The following is a 15,546-nucleotide window of genomic DNA, read 5'->3' on the forward strand; positions in this document are numbered from 1 at the left end:
ATTTTGTATGAAAAATTAAAAATTTAAAGACATCATAATTTTTAAAAGTCACTGAACAAATGTTGATCAGTATAAGGAGAATATCCTACAGTTCAATTCTTCGCCTTTGTTACAGGCCCCACTCTGTATATACTTATAAATATATATATAGACTATATATAAATATATATATATAGATATTAGATAGACTTTAAAAAACCGGCCAAGAGCGTGTCGGGCCACGCTCAGTGTAGGGTTCCGTATTTTTCCGTATTTTTCTCAAAAACTACTGAACCTATCAAGTTCAAAACAATTTTCCTAGAAGGTCTTTATAAAGTTCTACTTTTATGTTTTTTTTTTTCATATTTTTTAAACATGGTTCAAAAGTTAGAGGTACTTTTTTTCCTTTAGGAGTGATTATTTCCGAAAATATTAATATTATCAAAAAACGATCTTAGTAAACCCTTACTCATTTTTAAATACCTATCCAACAATGTATCACACGTTGGGTTTGGAATGAAAAAAAATATCAGCCCCCACTTTACATGTACGGGGGGTATCCTAATAAAACATTTTTTTCCTTTTTTTTTATTTTTGCACTTTGTCGGCGTGATTGATGTACATATTGATACGAAATTTGGTATCAATATGTATATCAAGCTTTCTAGTGCTAACGGTTACTGAGATTATCCGCGGACGGACGGACAGACACGGCGAAACTATAAGGGTTCCTAGTTGACTACGGAACCCTAAAAAGGGTCAAGTAGCTTATTGTGTACGTTAACTGTGGTTGATGCAACTGGTCCTTAAACGGATTCCCGCACCGTGTTAATAGACCCTAAGCCAATAAAGAATCTCAATCAGTATCTAATGATTTAACACCAAATAAGCTAGATTAAACCTCTAGAGGTAAAATAAATAAACAAGCCAGCCGAGACGAAGCAATTCCCAGCAACTAAGTTAGTTTAGTGTCGCGTAGCAAACATTCCTCGCTATTATTACTAAATACTTACCGAGCCATATTGAATAGCGCTAGTATAGCTTATAGCGCCTCGAACCCCGGCTCACACCAATGAGTTTTTCGGAATGATTTTATCCTGCTGTCCCTCATCAGGGGCATAGGGCTCTCAGGAAGGATTTCCACTGTTCCCGGTCCGATGCGGCCTCCTCCAGGCGCGTCCAGCCGAGGCCCACTGAGCCAGCCCCTTCCTCAGACTGAGCTTTTCGGAATTTATGTGCGAAATATTATTTGATATTTGCCAGTCGATTTTCGGTGTAGGAAAACATCGTGAGGAAACCGGACTGACTCCAATAAGCTCTAGTTTACCCTTCGGGTTGGAAGGTCAGATGGCAGTCGCTTTCGTAAAAACTAGTGCTTACGCCAAATCTTAGGATTAGTTGACATCAACATCTAGCTGTATGAGTTTTTCGAACCACTTGTACTATGTATTATATATTTTGTGCTATAGGTTTAGCTAAAGCGAATGCTCGGCAAGTGAGGTAAATGTGCTAGATTGAGTCTACCTTATTTGTTCCTCAAACAGCTTTATCTCACTTTACCTGGGGTAAATTCTCGTTCACAATGCTATTGCAGTTTTTTGCATTCCGGGATTTGATAAGTAAATGAATTTACTTCGTTTCCGTTTTGTTAGTTTACTTGTACAGTCAACCATTGGAATCCTAGGCCACTCCAGAACTATGTCACAGTTACGTTATAAATCAGATTGTAAGAAATCTCTTACTGCTTGTTATTTTGACATGGTTGTAGAGTGGCCTAGGGTTCCAATGGGTTTACCATACACTATAAGTTCGCATTTGTACTTCCTCCTTCTTCTTTCTTTTAAATTTGATGTCTTTAATACAGAGTTACGACACACAATACAGAGTTTACTTACTTACTACTTACTTACTCAAGTAAACAACACGATAAACTGAGCAGAAATTACTTTTACTTACTTACTGAATAAGAAGAGAGGACAACTTCCTCCTTCCTTCCTCCTTCTTCTTTCTTTTAAATTTGATGTCTTTAATACAGAGTTACGACACACAATACAGAGTTTACTTACTTACTACTTACTTACTCAAGTAAACAACACGATAAACTGAGCAGAAATTACTTTTACTTACTTACTGAATAAGAAGAGAGGACAGTATTTAAGATTTCGTACTACTTTTCTATGTAAAGTTTTTTAATATGAACTTGGCAAGTTTTTCAACAACACGAGAAGTAAAATACACTTGCACCCGTGTATAATACAAAACTTATCTCCTCACTATAGCGAGGAAAGTACAACTCAAAAAACGCGTTGATCACTGCTTCCAGTAATTCCACAGGAAATCATCTTCATCACTAGATTTATCAATTTCAAAGCAGAAAATTTTTACTATATTCAAGGTCAAATTACTTTTTCCACTAGTGGATAAAATTCGTTTTTACCCGCTGGCATTAAAAGATAAAGCACGTGTTTCCGAGCTAGTGAGGGGAAAATAAAATTGGCGATTTGGTTACTAAATTATTGCAAAACTTTTTTTATTTCTTTATTTAAGTTTTAAGGCATAACAAATATTATTATTAATTTAAAAAAAATACCTACTACAACTTTATAAGACCAATTTTTTTGTAATACCTATGTTTAACGAATAAAAAATATTCTGATTCTGATTCTGAACAAGATTTAATTTATTACTACCTACGACAGAAACGTGTTTCGTTAATAATTACTTTTCAAGTCAATTAAAGATAATCAAGAAAAGAATTTTGGAAATTACTTTTATACACTTTTATGTTTATTTTATTAAAAAGGTTTTGTAATTAATCTAGCAGTGCTATTCGAATGTAACCATGATTTCAAGATGATATAATTGAATCATATTATTGGTAAGATCATAAAGAGAAGGCATTATATCAGTTCATTCCCTGACTCTCTGTAATTTTAGGTAGGTAAAAGTTTTGAATTATTCACAGTTATTTTCATTAGCCTCATTTTAACCGGGATACGAGTATATACCGTGTTTACCTTTTTTATTTTTGCCGCGCTCCCGACATTTCGACATTTATATTTCGATATTTAGAGTAGGTACTTGCCTGGTGGCCTAGCGGTAAGAGCGTGCGACTTTCGATCCTGAGGTCGCGGGTTTGAACCCCGGCTCGTACCAATGAGTTTTTCGGAACTTATGTGCGAAATATCATTTGATATTTACCAGTCGCTTTTCGGTGAAGGAAAACACCGTGAGGAAACCGGACTAATTCCAATAAGGCTCAGTTACCCTTCGGGTTGGAAGGTCAGATGGCAGTCGCTTTCGTAAAAACTGGTGCCTATGCCAAATCTTGGGATTAGTTGTCAAAGCGGACCCGAGGCTCCCATGAGCCGTGGCAAATGCCGGGATAACGCAAGGAAGATGATGATTTAGGTGGTTACTTATTTAAAAATAACGTAAACAAATAATTTGTACATTTTGTTTTTGTCGGTTAACCTACTGGGTTTGTCACTCGGCGACCTGTCTTTAACCTTCTTATTTGGTAAAGTAATATTTTGATTTACCCTCAAATGACAGTCACAAAATAATTATCATTTTTATTTCAAATGGGAGTTCGAATTCCCCTGACAAACACGAAAACATATTAAAGATTTTCCTGTTTTTTAAGCTGAATAACCCCTTCAAAGGATTTAATTAATATTGTTTGTTTACTTACTGGAATATTGCGATTATTACAAAAAAAGGTATTACCTACTCCGGTAGTGACCCTGCGAAGTTGGTTCTGAGTTCGAATCTAGGTAAGGGCATTTATTTGTTTCTGAGTCAGGTTTTCTATGCACTAAGTATTTATCTATATAAATATAAGAGTGGCACTGAAGCTTTAATAGTTTCATGTGTTCTGCCTACCCCTTATGGGATACAGGCGTGATTGTATGTATGTATGTATGTATGTAAATATAAGTAATAACAATTTAAATCATTGTTTCGCTCCATTGAAGGGGTAGGCAAAGCTCATGAACCTGATTATATGGCTCAAATATAATTTTCATTTCAGTGTACTTCGGAATTGGCATGACTCATAAAACTAATGAGTTTCAGCGACCTTAGCAAGGTTAAGGTCTCCTAGACTTAGACCAAGGTTAATTCCTAAACGAAGTGGTAATCAAACTCGCGTAATAAATACTCGTAGCCTCAGAGTTCTACATAAAATATGTGTTTTTAGAGGTGAATGTTTGTAACAGGGACTTAGGGATATTTAAGACTGACAAAATCAGTCTCTTCCTCCGAAATAAATTAAAGTCTGTAGCTGTAGGAATGATGCTGTAAAACCCAGGTATAAGCTGGGAACGGGGCACAACACTCTCAACAGACATACGAAGATATTAGGTATCAGCAGTGACGAATCCTGTCCACACTGTGGTAAGGAGCAGACAAGCTTGCACTTACTAGCAGAATGTATCATGTTATGCGGCACCGCGATATGATACATTCAGTAGTGACAGTTTGAGAGAAGATGAACAAGGATGTCGAACAAAGATTTCCTTCTGTTCTGCAGGAAAACAAGAAGATTTGAGGAAAGAAGTGTGGGAGGGCAGCCGGGACAGTAACCTGCAGCTCCAACTCCAGGGAACTGGGCTGAATGAACGCATCATGCGATCGACAGCCCGCCTGTATCCGGCCAGGTGTCCCTACACTACATCTACATCTAGGACCGATGCCTATTTAATAATCTCATTTTACAGGAAGGCGTGGAAGGAGTTTGTGGAGTTGGACTGTACAACTCCAAGATACCCTAGGACGAAAAACAATACAAACAACATTCATGACTCTCGCGGTGTTGGGGTGTTAGTTTCTTTTTTTATTAGTCTCTGGTTCTTAAATAATTCACAAGCCTATATCTTTTTCAGATTGACCATTAGGGGCATGTTAGTCTTGGCAGCAATTTACACAGACTTAGCTTCAACCCATAAAATATATGTCTAGATAAAAAGGTGATGATGATTGATAAAACTTTTATGCTTTGAAGTTTTACGTGAAAAATATGCAATAAAATGTAGGTATAAGAACCAAAACTATTAATAAGCATTATATTTTGTTATGCGTGTAACACAAAACTTTTCCCCTCAATATAGCAAGGAAATTACATCGCAAAAAAACGCGTGTATCACTGCGTCCAGTAATTCCACAGGTGGTAAATCATCTTCATCACTAAAAACATCCACTTTTATCAGTTGTAAAGTAGAAATTTTGATTATATTCAAGGTCAAATTAATTTATCCACTAGTGGATAAAATAGATAGATAGATAGATAGATAGATAAGTCATTTATTTGGCAGACTGCAAACACACACAATACAATACACAATTTAAAACACACAAATTAGGCGCAACATAAAGAAGAGACAGAACAGTAAAATACAATTGAGACAGTAAAAAAAAACAACAATAACAAAAAAGAGAAAAGAAAAAGAAAATACAAACTGTGTGCGTTGCAGCAGGACAAAAGGGTCGCGGCTCAGTGATACGCTTCGCTCTTTCGACCGAAGCACTGATTTTCTGCCGGAACCCAGGTCACAAATAATTACTTATATAATAACGATTTCTATAACATTAAAATGGAAACAAGTGTATAGTGTGAATGTTATCGTGTGATGTTTTCTGGATAGTGTTAATGTTAAAGTCGCAAGCATGTAAGCCTAGTCTGACTACTGTTCCCATCAGATAATTTTCTGAAATCTGCAACCAAGTACCCGAATGGAATCCCATTAAAATCGCGCTCCTAATGGACGCGTTCAGGATAACTGCTAAGGCCGTGCTGCACGTTTGCGTTCGTGGCCCACAAATGGTCTCGACGGAAGATCAGCGCTGACCTTATGGTTAGCAATATGCTGAGGCGGGACCATTTCGTGGTAAACAACATTTATACTGTTTTTTTTATAACCATTTGTTTGTATTTTTTTTTTATGTGTGTTTACCATGAATAAATGCTTTGTATTGTATTGTAAAATACGTTTTTACCCGCTGGTATTAAAGGACATAACACGTGTTTCCGAGCTAGTGAGGGGAAACTATTTTTATCGGCTTGATAACTTTAGTGAACGTTCATAAATAAGGGGGATATTGTAGAGAAACATGCATGCGATATCTCGTACTTACCTTCTAAGTCAGCTCCGTCTTACAACATTTTTAATCCGTTTTCCGTTATGGCAATAGTTTCGCCATGTCTGTCTTTCCGTCCGTCCGTCCGTCCTTCCATCCGCGGATAGCCTCAGTTAGGACTAGAAAGCTCAAATTTAGTACCTACCAATGTGTATATCAATCACGCCGACAAAGTGCAAAAATAAACAGTGGAAAAGTGTGTTTTATTAGGGTGTAACAACATGCAAAGTATGGAGTGTTTTTTTTTTTCATTTCAACCCTAACGTGATAACATTGTTGTATAGGTATTTAAAAAAGAATAGAGGTTTAATAGATTTTTTTTGATAATGCTCGTATTTTCGGAAATAATCGCTCGATGTCATCATCAATTTGACGTCACGCTGCATATAGGATGATTCAAATAGTTTTATTGTAATAATTAATCAAACATACATACATACATACAATCACGCCTGTATCCCATAAAGGGGTAGGCAGAGCACATGAACTACTCAGATTTCAGTGCCACTCTTGGCAAAAAGAGGTTGAAAGAAAACTAAAATTGTGACATTGCAGTGACAGGTTGCCAGCCTTTCGCCTACGCCACAATTTTAACCCATATCCCACAGTCGGCTTCTACGACACCCACGGGAAGAAAGGGGGTGGTGAAATTCTAAACCCGGCACCACACGGGCAATAATTAATCATTATTCATTAATCAATTTTTATCATGTATAAATCACTTCAAAAGTAAGCTATTCATACGTGAAATAATTAATACCTACTTGATACGTGAAACGAAAAGGAAACAATTTGTTTTGTTTTAATAATTTATTAAAATATGGCAACAAACATATTTAATAAAATGAATGTAAAAAAATAAACAAATAATTTAATTTACTTTTCACGTATCAAGCAGGTATTAATTATTTCACGTATGAATAGATTAGTTTTGAAGTCATGGTTAAAATTATTGATGAATAATGATTAATTATTAAATAAAACTCTTGAATCAAAATCAAAATAAAAAAAAATCAAAACAATTTATTCAGCAAATAGGCCACAGGGGCACTTTTACACGTCACATGTTACATTGGTATTTAAAAAATATTTAAAATTGAGTTGAAATTACAATTGATACTATTATATACTAATTCTAAGTTCTAACTAAAGTTAACTCTATACAATTAATTAGAGATGTAGAAGGTCTCTAAATGTCGAATTACAACCAAGAACTACACTAAATTTTAATATAAAAAGTACAAATACAAAAAAAAAGTCTAAAATTACTTTAGAGGTGCAAATGACTCTAAATGTCACAACTAAAAATAAAATGTATATCTAATTCTCCTTAGAGATGTATGGTCTCCATGAGTCAAAATCATATATTTAAAATATTCACTAAAAGAAAGGAAACAAACGACAACCGAACAAAGTGTCCTAATTTAATAAAAATTTGAATTAAAGTTACTAAGTTATAACAGCCCCAGTAAGCTTAAGGCGGCTTTCAAAAAAAACGTCAAAATAATGTAAAATTGATAGTTTTAGTCGGTGAAATACTACACTTTCCGTTATCCAATAGATTTATTTAATTCAAGTTCCAGTTAGAGCATCTTATTATCTTGATTTTTATAAGACTGGATTTTTGAAAACTAACTCACTAAATTAATTATGAATTTTTCTCTAATGCACGTTTAGAAAAACGCACGTATAGAGCTGAATCAGTCGATCTTATTTGTAAAATTTGGACAATTTTGAATATTAAAACGGGTAAATTTATAATTCGTATATCCTGTAACACAATCATTTCAGACTAGATTTTTATTTTAAGTTTTTGAAAAAGAGTAAACTAGCCTAAGGCGAATTCAATTTTTTTCAGAAATTACCTAAAATTAAGTGACAATTTCTTTGAAAATCTACATCACATCGAAGTAAGTTTTGTAAATTAATCTGCAACGTTTACTTAAATTGCTGTTATGCCTTAGTGATTATAAGTTGCTATTATTGATTTTTGCCAATTTTTTGAAAACGAGCCTTCACCGGTACAATTATTACCACTTTTGGACATTTTCTCATATTTTGTTAGACCAAGTAGAAAAAGTCCTATAATGTGATATATATTTATAAACTACTCGCAAAGCCCTTTAATTTGATACCACACACGGTATGATCGAGCGCTCGGTTGCGATTTCACTATTTTTAACACGAAAGCCCTCTTAAACAGACCGGTCTTCACAGACGGCACCCGTTCACGAGTATGACGCGTATCTCAATCATCCTATATGCAGCGTGACGTCAAATTTATGTCAGCGGCATGAAAGTTACGGGCCCTGCAGATGATACATACCCACACATAACTCAAGCAGTGATTTAAAATTTATTTGTCGTGATGAGGTGTCTGAAGACTAATTTAACATGAGAATGTCTTATCAACTGAATTCAGCTTTCAAATGTGACCACAGAATTATTCCACAGAGGATGCACTTCATCTCAATGATAAACCTTTTTTTTTTAGTTTTTGCTGGTACAATTGGAAGAGCTTGAAAATATGCAATTTTTATTCTAAAGTCTGACCAGGAATACCGGGTGGGCCCTGTAACATAAGCAAAAAATTAAAATGTTTTTTATTTATTGAAAACAAAGATTACAGTTACACAGTTTCAACTTTTTTCGCCCAACTTACGTTTAACGGCGCAATGAAGACTCATTTTCAAAGTTAGCACCTTAAATTATATTGAAAGACTTATTCTAGTGTTAATACATAATAATATCTTATCAACTACTAATGGCGCTTTTCATTAACGCTTTAAAAACCTGTAGGCTAGGTACTCCTTAAACTGACCAACATTTTTTCAGCGACTTTGAAAAATTATGAAGTCTTATTATTTTAATACAAAGTAAATACTAGTTTCAATGAACACTATTATTACTTATTGTAATTGACGTCACGTTGTCTGTCACGCTTTAGACCTAACAAAATTCGCAATACGTTACCTTTTACTAAAAACTTTCAGGGATGATAATAATCTAAATACATGTTATTTTGAAACTCATAATGAATATGTTGATGAAGTTTTATACTTCACGAACATGCCCGTAAAATAAGTAAAATAGGCTACTTGACCCTTTTTAGGGTTCCGTAGTCAACTAGGAACCCTTATAGTTTCACCATGTCTGTCTGTCCGTCCGTCCGTCCGCGGATAATCTCAGTAACCGTTAGCACTAGAATGCTGAAATTTGGTACCAATATATATATCAATCACGCTAACAAAGTGCAAAAATAAAATATGGAAAAAAATGTTTAATTAGGGTACTTCCCCTATATGTAAAGTGGGGGCTGATTTTTTTTTTCATTCCAACCCCAACGTGTGATATATTGTTGGATAGCTATTTAAAAATGAATAAGGGTTTACTAAGATCATTTTTTGATAATATTAATATTTTCGAAAATAATTGCTCCTAAAGGAAAAAAAAAGTGCGTCCCCCCCCCCCCTCTAACTTTTGAGCCATATTTTTAAAAGATATGAAAAAAATCACAGAAGTAGAACTTTATAAAGACTTTCTAGGAAAATTGTTTTGAGCTTGATAGGTTCAGTAGTTTTTGAGAAAAATACGGAAAACTACGGAACCCTACACTGAGCGTGGCCCGACACGCTCTTGGCCGGTTTTTTCAAAGTATGTCTTATATTATTAATTACTGTCTAATTAAACGAAAAAAAATAGTACCATATTTTATTACGACTTAAAAACCCGCAAAAAAATAATTTAAAGTTTACTTTTACGTGATCAGGCAAAAACAACATCAGCCATATTAATCTATAGAATATATATGACATGACGTCAGTCGATTTAGAAAAAAATATTTGACATTGTCACAGCCGAGCAACGACTATGAATTTTAATACAATAGAGGTTGTTTCTATGGAGATTAGATTAGTACCTCTAATTTCCATAATTGATTTGAATTATGTGACGTCACTCCATTGGCCAACACCGTTTTCGGAGTCCATAATTAGAAAAAAAACATACACACATCTTTAATTAAAAATACGCAGTCATTACGCACTTTTAATCCCCGCAAGCTATAAATATTGATTTCTTAAGTCAAATACTACAGAAAACAATAACTTGATGTGCTAAATTCGATACGAGTCTAGTAGCCTATTTGATGTCGGATGAGTAGTACTCATTGAGTACAGGCTGGAGTGTGGAGTGAGACAAGGAGGGCTAACATCTCCCTCTCTCTTCAACCTGTACATAGATGCACTTATTGTCGGGCTCAGCGGTAAACATATCGGCTGTCATGTGGACGAAATATGCGTAAATAACTTGAGCTATGCAGACGATATGGTTCTGCTGAGTGCGTCAGTGTGTGTCGCATTCGGTCCCTACTGAAGTCATGTGAGGAATACGCCCGTGACCATGGTTTGATGTACAATGCACGTAAAAGTCAATACATGGTCTTTGAGGCTGGGTCTAAGCGAGTATTGGAAGTGCCACCTATCTACCTTGATGGTGCTCCTCTGGATAGAGTGCTACAATTTAAATATCTTGGCCATATCGTTACGACCGACCTCAAGGACAATGCTGACATCGAGCGTGAGCGGAGGGCTTTATGTGTTAGAGCTAACATGATCGCCCGCAGGTTTGCAAGGTGTTCCCGAGACGTGAAAGTAACGCTTTTCAGAGCGTACTGCACGTCTCTGTATACGTGCAGCCTGTGGGCGAACTATACTCAGAAAGCCTACAACACCCTCCGAGTGCAATTTAATAATGCGTTCAGGGCGGTGATGGGGCTGCCTCGCTATTGCAGCGCGTCGGGCATGTTCGCGGAGGCGCGCACGGCGTGCTTCTTCGCGAGCATGCGCACGCGAGCGGCTGCCCAGGGTGCCTAGCCGAATGGCACAATCGCTCACGAAACGCTCACGAAACGAAGCGCTAGTAGATATCTATCTCTATCGCGCTTGCGTATTGGCGCGACAGAGCCAGCGGCGTATCGCTTTCGTTTGGCGTCGGAGAAATGCCATTCGGCTACGGGGCCTGGTGCGTAGGGTGCGAGCCAGCCCCAATGCCGTCCTGGCTATGATTGCTGGCAGAGTTGACTGTTTATATATTCGCCATTGCTGCGACAGGCATGTTTAGCATAACAATCAATAAAAGTAGTACCTAGTCTCTAGAATATTAGTATATAGTGTTATTTATTTTGTAATTATATTTAAATAGTGTAAATGTGTAATGAAATTATTATCTATTGTATGAGTCCTCGTTACTTGAAATAAATGAATTTTAATTTAATTTAATTGCGAAGAATTGGAATTCATGCATTATCTTCAATAAGAACGATTAAAATGATTGATGAATAATGATTAATTATTACAATACAATTATTTTGAATCACCTATATGCAGCGTGACGTCAAATTGATGTCATCGGCATGAAAGTTACGGGCCCTGTTTATAACTTTATTATATACATAAGATAATATCGTGTTCGGTTAGCGCGATGGTTACTCATGAAATAAAACTTTGACAACGGTTTACATAGCATATAATGATTTTACAATACATCCCAATTATACGCGATATAATCCATTTCTATAGGTAGTTTTATTTTATATTAAATACGTTAATTTTGTACAATAGCAATTTGGCAACTAATTTTTTTCCCCAATTAGGTTTGTACAATTATCTACTAAGTATACGTTGTACACAAAGAAGATTTGAAAATCTGAACAATAGGTAACAGGAAAATTGTTAAATAAATATTATTACTTCTCAGTCTTTGAAACAATTTAAATTATTCTTTGAAACTGTATTTTAAAAGTCGTTAAAGAATCAAATACTTTTAAATTGTTCCACCCTCTGTTTGAGTTTCTATTACTCTCGGGAATAAAACTTTGTTTATTCGGGAAAATTGTTACTTTTTTCGTGGAAACTTGTTAGATAAAAGAGTAACAGAACGATTCAAATTAAAAAAAAATATTATAGCCAATTTATTCTTTCACATTTATATTGTAGGTATAAAGGTTTTTTCACACACACCCATAATGGAAGTCTGATTTACAATATCTAAATTTTCGACTGGCACTGTAAATGTCAACGATGTGTTGTGTAGTAGGACACAGTCAAGCAATTTGAATCCTAGGCCACTGTAGAACCTTTTCACGGTCAACGTCAAAAGTGACGTCTATGGCCAATGATGCACAATGTCAATTAAGATAGGGTTTTAGAGTGGCCTATGATTCAAATTGGTTAACTATACCTACGTACATCACAGCAGCGAATGTCATTCGTTGGGTGGACGACATCCGGAAAATCGCGGGTATAACTGGATGATTCCAGCTCATTGCGCGTAGCCGAATGCACAAACGCTCACGAAACGCTCACGATAATATATCTATTTCTTAGCTATCTATCTCTATCGCTCTTGCGTATTGGCGCGACAGAGCCAGACTACATTTCTGCGGCGTTTCGGTGGTGTTTCGCGTCGCAGAAATGCCATTCGGCTACGGGGCCAAGACCGGGACAAGTGGCGTACCTACTAGAAGAGAGACCTATACTCAGCAGTGGGCGATGAAAGGCTGATTTGATGATGATGCTGATGATAATGATAATGACTATGAAGCGCTGGTGGCCTAGCGGTAAGAGCGTGCGACTTTCGATCCGGAGGAGGTCGCGGGTTCGAACCCCGGCTCGTACCAATGAGTTTTTCGGAACTTATGTGCGAAATGTCATTTGATATTTGCCAGTCTCTTTTCGGTGAAGGAAAACATCGTGAGGAAACCGGACTAATCCCAATAAGGCCTAGTTGCCTTCCGGGTTGGAAGGTCAGATGGCAGTCGCTTTCGTAAAACTAGTGCCTACGCCAAATCTTGGGATTAGTCGCAAAGCGGACCCCAGGCTCCCATGAGCCGTGGCAAATGCCGGGATAACGCAAGGAGGATGATGCTGATGATAATGATAATAATGAATTTCATTCGAAAGGCAAAGGATGCTAATATTATTGAAGATTCAAGTATTAACGATCAAGGTAGAAATAATTTTGCTACCTTGTGATAGATACACTGCTTTTCACATCATCTATGAGGAAATTTATGTTATCCATACTAATATTATAAATGGGAAAGAGTGTGTGTCTGTTTGTCCGTCCTTCACGGCAAAACGGAGCGACGAATTGACGTGATTTTTTAGGTGGAGATAGTTGAAGGGATGGAGAGTGACATAGGCTACTTTTTGTCTCTTTCTAATGCAAGCGAAGTCGCGGGCAAAAACTCGTTATACATAAACCAAAAAAATATTGGTATGTAAAAACAAAACATAATTTTCGTTCAAAAATTTGATGAAACGTACCGTTTTGCTCCCTCATAGCAGTGAAGAAATGTACGCTTTCCGAATGAGTGAGCTGAAAATGTAACTTTCCATCATAATCACTAATCAGTGACACATCTGTGACGAAATTGTCTGTCAGTTCTACGCGTGAAGGAGCCAATAATGTAATCAATCGGATGCCGCGAGGTACGTAAAGATCGCGTCTCCACTGTACTCGATTATTAACATGTCCTTGAGTGTCCGTGAATAATAGTTATTTGTTTTACAAGGGCGCTAATCTAATAATAGTAACGTAAGGAATGAGCAAACAAGTGTCGTTGTGAAGGATGAGGAATTGGAACTGGTAGATAGTACAGTTTTTCTTGGTATAACTTTAGATTCTAAACTTCAGTGGGGTCCCCATATTGTTAACCTCTCGAATAGACTTAGTTCTGCAGCTTTTGCAGTGAGCAAGATCCGTCAGTTAACAGACGTGAAAACAGCTCGATTAGTTTATTTTAGTTACTTTCACAGCATTATGTCATATGGTATTTTACTTTGGGGCAGTGCTTCAGAGATAAATACCATATTTATTCTGCAGAAGAGAGCTATTCGAGCAATATATAAAATGAACCATAGAGACTCACTTAGAGATAAGTTTAAGGACATTAATATAATGACAGTGCATTGTCAATATATTTATGAGAATATTATGTATGTACTTACATAAAAACATTTGTAATTTTAAGAAAAACTGTGATGTACATAGTATAAATACTAGAAATAAACATAAACTCGCGGTGCCCTTCACACGGCTCTGTAAAATTAAAAAATCATTCATGGGTAATTGTGTTCGATTCTATAATAAACTTCCGAATCATATTACTGACTTGTCAATTAATAAATTTAAGAATCATGTAAAGCGTGTACTCATTTCCAAAGCTTATTATACAACACAAGACTACATGAATGATAAAACAACGTGGGATTAATTGTTATTCGAAATGGTTTCTTATTTTTACGTTTTATTATTATTATTGTTGATGAAATTAATATTGTATTTTTTTGGACATTGGATTTTTCCTAGAAATATTCTAGACATGTATTTTTATATATACATATACCTAATTATATATTTTTGTTTAACGATTATTTTTATATGAAATTGTATATTATAGACTCAATATTATTATGAACAATAATTTACAACAATAAATTGCTCTGATAATTAGGTTAGATTAAGATCATAATATGTAATGAACTATTCATAAGAGCTTGTAACTAGGCCTACATGAATAAAGATATTTTGAATTGAATTGAATTGAATTGTTTAACCGCACGTGCCAATATTGATACCCGAGCAAGCGAAAGATTCCAATATTGAATGGCGAGCGTAGCGAGTGGTTCAAAAAGTGGAATCTTGCCACCGTTGCCACCGAGTGAGACACATTTTTTTCACCACACCAACGCGAACAAAATACTGACTATAAAACATCAAAGTAAATCAAATCCATCACTTTATTCAATATTTATCTCTCCCCTCTGAGCGTATAACGCTGACAAGCTGTAGGCGTATAACTGTTGTTAGTTCATTGAGCATACATGTGTCGTTTTTTGTTTTTTTTTTATAATATCTGATTTTAGTACCAACGGCCCTCGCGAGGGATACGGGCGACCGCTAGACATTCTTAGGTTTGAGGTTCCCTCTGAAGATACGGGCAACCTGCTACTTAAATTTTGTTAGGATTGGTACTTTATTAATTGTTATCCTGTAGTTTGGGTTTTTATGTGTTTTGTATCTGTTAATTTATTTATATCTTTCAGGTTTAAGACAGTTTGTAGTTAGTAGTAAGCTATGTGTTGTTAAACTTCTTCAAGGTGTTTATAATATAATTGACGTGATTTTTAAATGTTTCAATTGTTGATTCTTTTTCAATTATTTTTCCTATATTGTACGGTTCTATGTTGTATATACTGCATAATATTTCATGTTTATATCGGGAGTACAGTGTATGGGTTCAAGAACTTGCGCATGTGATACCCCTTGAGTTGCAGGCATCCATAGGTTACGGTGACCGCTTTCCATCAGGCGGGCCGTATACCTGTTTGCCACCGACGTGGTATAAAAAAAACCTGTAGTCTT

At 35.8% G+C, this 15,546-nt stretch overlaps 1 protein-coding gene across 1 annotated transcript; it reads left to right on the forward strand.

The window, feature by feature from the left end:
- The first annotated feature begins 10,553 nt into the window (after positions 1-10,553).
- LOC125233491 lies at positions 10,554-10,991 on the forward strand. Its single transcript, XM_048139529.1, has one exon. The coding sequence runs from the start codon at positions 10,554-10,556 to the stop codon at positions 10,989-10,991; it is 438 nt and encodes a 145-aa protein (XP_047995486.1).
- The last annotated feature ends 4,555 nt before the right edge of the window (positions 10,992-15,546 follow it).

Source organism: Leguminivora glycinivorella, chromosome 14, assembly GCF_023078275.1.
Source record: "Leguminivora glycinivorella isolate SPB_JAAS2020 chromosome 14, LegGlyc_1.1, whole genome shotgun sequence".
Classification (NCBI taxonomy): domain Eukaryota; kingdom Metazoa; phylum Arthropoda; class Insecta; order Lepidoptera; family Tortricidae; genus Leguminivora; species Leguminivora glycinivorella.